Source organism: Orycteropus afer, unplaced genomic scaffold, assembly GCF_000298275.1.
Source record: "Orycteropus afer afer isolate SDZICR_OR568_19922 unplaced genomic scaffold, OryAfe1.0 scaffold00464, whole genome shotgun sequence".
NCBI classification, from domain to species: Eukaryota; Metazoa; Chordata; class Mammalia; order Tubulidentata; family Orycteropodidae; genus Orycteropus; species Orycteropus afer.
The window spans coordinates 536434-541319 of NW_006922051.1; the positions used below are offsets into that span (position 1 = coordinate 536434).

The 4886-nt window shown below is 41.0% G+C and overlaps 1 protein-coding gene across 1 annotated transcript; it reads right to left on the reverse strand.

Annotated features, from left to right (window-relative positions):
- Positions 1 to 260: 260 nt before the first annotated feature.
- Positions 261 to 4663, reverse strand: LOC122151455 (ferritin light chain-like). The gene is given in 2 exon segments (XM_042782771.1): positions 261 to 793; positions 4624 to 4663. Coding segments are annotated over 2 exon segments (573 nt in total).
- Positions 4664 to 4886: the final 223 nt, after the last annotated feature.

Sequence of the window (4886 nt, forward strand, 5' to 3'; positions counted from 1 at the left end):
CTAAGGACCATTTTCATAAGCTACAGAATTCCTTCATAAGGCCTATATCAGAAGCTTATCTCTCTCTCTCTTTTTTTTTTTGCTGCAAAAATAATCTGTATTGTTTCCATTTGTTTTGGAAACATTTGGTTCATGCTTGGAAAGAGGGCTTCGGGGTAGTTCACATGCGGCCTCGAGGCCGAAGGAGAAGTTCAGGAGGAGGCCTGAGGCTGTCAGGGGTATGCAAAGGGCCTTCCCAGGTCGCTGGGCTCCGGAGGCACCTAGTCACCATGCTTGAGGGTGAGTCTCTCGAAGAGGTACATGCCCAGCCCCACCTGGGGAATGGCCACTCTGTGGAGGTTGGTCAGATGGTCACCCATCTTCTTGAGGAGTTTTACCTCCTCATTCGGGAAATGGTTCTCCAGAAAGTCACAGAGATGGGAGTCTGTGTGGGCAGAAGCCACAGCATGCAGATCCGTAAGAGCCTGGTTCAGGTTCTTCTCCAGGGCCAGGGCCGCTTCCATGACATCCACGCTTCTACCCCACTCATCTTTGGACGGCTTTTTCACGTTCTGGAAGTGGACGAGGCCAGCACGCTTGTTTTGCAGCTTCAAGAGTGCTCAGGCATCCTTGGGTTTCTCCTTCGACAGTTCACCGAAGAAGTGTTCCACGTCTTCCAAGGCCACATCCTCACCATTGAAAAAGAAGCCCAGAGAGAGGTAGGTATAGGAGGACCGCAGACGCAGGTTGACCAGGTGGTTGACCCCAGCCTCCGAGTGGGCAGAATAGTTCTGACGGATCTGGGAGCTCTTAGCTCGTTGAGGATTTGGAGATAACCACAAAAAACGATGTTAGTAGTCCCGGAAACCGGATGGCTGAGAGGATGGTCTGGGAGGTTGTGCCTGGAGAGAAGGTTGGAGGGTGGGCCGAAGCTGGACGTGGGGAGGTGGGGAGGTGGGGAGGTGGGGAGGTGGGGAGGTGGGGAGGTGGGGAGTCGCTGAGTCTATTCTGTCCAAACACTGTTGAAGCAAGAGACAGATTCACGGGACCACCGGGGGTCTTCAGAAGCTTTTCTTTTGGTGCAGGTTCATTAACCATGTGAATAGATAAGCTAGTGGATGAATAAACATGTTTCATAAATATGTTTCGTATAATTCAATTATCCTATTTACGAATAACATCTTATTCTTAGCCCTTTTTTCTTAGATCATGGATTGCTTCAAAAACTTTTGAATGGTAAAGAACTTTTCTCCAGGAAAAGCAAACACTCAACAAATTTGTGTACAATTTCAGAAAAGATTCATGGCCCCTCTGAAGGCTGGTGGTTCAAACCCACCAGCCACTCCTCAGAAGGAAGGTTGGGCAATCTACTTCGATAGTGATACCACCTCAGAAACCCAAGGAAGGGTCACTATGAGTTGGATCCAATTACACAGCACCTAACAACAACAACAACAACTTCAGCACCTTAGGGCCCAGATTAAACATACAGGGATTAAGGCTTATAAGAAATAGTGGGTATTTCATTTCATTTTTTGAGACTGAGAGGGCATTATCATGCTGAGCAATTAGTTAATGTTTTAGAGTTTACAAAGGCTTGTAGGAGACATCTGAGGCATGAGCTACCTTGTCAGAGGCACGTCCACACATTTCACAAGTCCTGTCTTCTCTTTCTAAAGTCATGAAAAACATTTCAGACTTACACAACTTTATTTATCCGGTTGGTACATGTTTTCTTGAAAAAGTATAAGTGGGGAAAAAAGTGTGAAAAAAATGTGTATTTGAACATGAATGTTGGAATAGGAAAGACACATGGATCACAGAAAATGTGAAATTATGAAAAGCATAGTGTAAAAACTGTCCCTCTCATCTGTAAACCCAGGAACTCAGTTTCCTCCTTTAAAGGTAACCAATATTTAGCATTTTCTTGTGTTTCCTCACCCTTGTCCATTTTTTATACATAAATTTGCATTTTATTGTCTGTATTGTACACTTATAGGGTGATCTTTCCATACCAGAATATAAAAAGTCCCTTTATTCTTTTGTACTGACATCTCCATAATATTCCATTGTATAAATGCCCATAGTCTGATTAACCAGTCCTCTGTTGATGGACTTTTAGGTTACAGTATTCCCAAATGTTTATGATTATAAACAACTCTGTACTAAATCACCTCGTACATAATATCATTTCCCAGATATGGTTTGATATATTTCTTTATCACTAAACAAACAAGATAACTCAGCCCCAGGAAATGAGGTAACAACTGAAGGCCATTGAAGTTGTCCCTGGCTGAAGATTGGTCCTTTAGTGCAGAACCTGTCACTTGATATCCTCCCTCTTCAATTCAGGCACTTCAACTCTGCTCATTGGTCCACTGTATTTGTGAGCCTCCAACACCCTGTCAATGGTTTATTCACAAACAGATTACATACTGCAACAAGAAAGCTCAGGGACAGTCCACCTGTGATTAAATTCTAATAATCTGTTATTGCTGTTAGGGGCTGTTGAGTTGGCACCAATTCATAGTGACTCTGTACAATAGAACAAAACACTGTCCAGTCCTGCACCTAATAGTCTTGCTTACTCACTGCTGTCTAGTCATGGTCAATTTAGAATTCGGTCCCTATGTCAATGGGAGAGTTGATGAATTCCTGACCTTTGTGCTTTTTATCACTGAGATTTTGGGGATAGTTGAAGATGAGAGAGCTTCATAGAAAAATATGCCTCACGTGTTGCTTAGTGAGAAACACCATTAACTTTTCAAGACTGGGAGAGAATGAGATCTAAAGAATATGACTTAAGCTGCAGTTAGCAGTCTGAGGGATATTCTTATACAAACTCAAGGAAATGGCTAACTGGTTTAAATATCTATAACCACACATAATGGTGATCTATAATATTTACCGAAAACCACCACCAGAATAATTGCTTGCACATGATGAGTGAAAATATTATAGAACTATGAAGTAATCTAATGCAATTGAAGACTGATCAGTCTTTGATGCCAACAGTCTTCTTAGGCATATGATAGCATGAAGAAAAACTTTAGTTGTGACAGTAGCTCATTTCAATGCATCTTTTTAGTGAAAGTGCTATGATGATAATGAGTTTTTAATAAGATTCATCTGACTGATAAATATGGAATAATGACACTCAGGAAATCATAAAGATTAAAAGGACTTTAGTGATCATCTAGACAAATAGGTCTTTTAAAAGATGAAGAGACAGAGACAGGTGAGGTTAACTAATGTATCTAAGCAATGCAAGCTTGTGTAGGTTCATATAGACCCATGGGAGCTGATTGTTAATTTTCAGGAATTTTGCAAACCAGTTGATAGATTGCAGTTGGCTCTGGTGGAAGTATTTTATCATGAAAATCAGTAAATGCAACAAATCTGGGCTTTTTATTTCTCCCCTGGAGAACCTGTTGTCAAATATTTACCAGCATGCCATTGTGTCTAGGATTATTCAACCAATTCAAAGTAAAGACAAGATTTGCCTGTACTATTTAAACATAATTTTTTTTTTTTTTAACCTTTGAAAGCACTTTGCATATGTGGATATGATATTGTCACTTCAGAGAAATCCTTTAAGGTAAAATGGGGATATTTTTATCCCTAGCCATTTCAAAGTTGAAGACATTTAGGCACTGGAGATGAAATGTTTTGCCCACAGGCACACAGCTAGGTAATGGAATAATAAAAAATATACATAGGTTCTGCCCAGGACATAGTGAACCTTTTGCAAAAGAGAAAAACTATTAAGCAGGGACAGAAAGTCAACAATGTGGTCAAAGCAATGGTGACTTCCTGTCTGAAATCTGTCAGCTGATTCCTGACTTCATAGTTTAAAAAAATACACAGGAGGTCATGTTAGATCAGACATTGAAGAGTCTTATTTTTCTGGAGTAGATCCAATTATTATGACATATCTAAGGCTGGGACTGGGCTGTACTTTATTCCTCCTTATTTCTCAGGGCACAGATTATGAACTCTGGGACTGTGTTGATAGTTGTATCCTATGGCACCAAACCAGTATTCCAGATTGTTTCAATTAGGCATACTCAGTCACCAAATGACCAACTATGACCCAAACTGACCTGAACAAAACAAACTCATGTAACTGTCAAGTCCAGAGAGTAAGTCAGGCAAGGGTAGATCCAAGAATTCAAACAATTTATTTGGACTCCATCTTCCTCTCTCCACATTTCTTGGCTCTAAAGTTGACTCTTATGGTGTAAAAATGGCTTCCAACACTTCTATCCTTATGACGCAGCCTCTCAATTTCAATTTTGGCAAGTGAGGGGTTATTTCTTCCTAGTCTTTCCATAGGAGTTAAACTGTTTGGACTCTCAGTCACATGCTCACCCTTGACCCAATCATAATGGCCCAGCCTGAGTCCCATGTTCATCTCTGGAGTCAAGGGTGGAACTACTCCACAAACTAAATGGATTGGATAGGGAGTAGGGAGATGTCACCAAAGAAAATGAAAATTCTGTTATGAAAAGAAAGGGGAACCAGATACTCAGCAGACAAAATTAACAGATTTCTACTACATAGAAGCTCAATAGTTCTTTCTTGATTGAATGAATAAATGAATGAATGAAGATAACAATAACTAAGTCACCATCACCTTTTTACCTCTATCAGAACTATTTTCCAGCTCATTCTGTGACCACATCTCACATCTTCCCCACCCACCTCACCATCAACCTTTCCCCAACTAAGCAAGGTTTTCCAATCAAATCTTAGGTCTACCTGTGCTCTGGCCAAATAACACTTTCCTGCCTTTGTCCCCCTGCCTCCTTCTGCCTAAAATGCACTTTGACTTCTGGGGAAATAGCAACTCTCCTCCAAGGCCCTGTTCAAATATCAATTCTTTCAGAAGTTTCCACAGTGGGAAG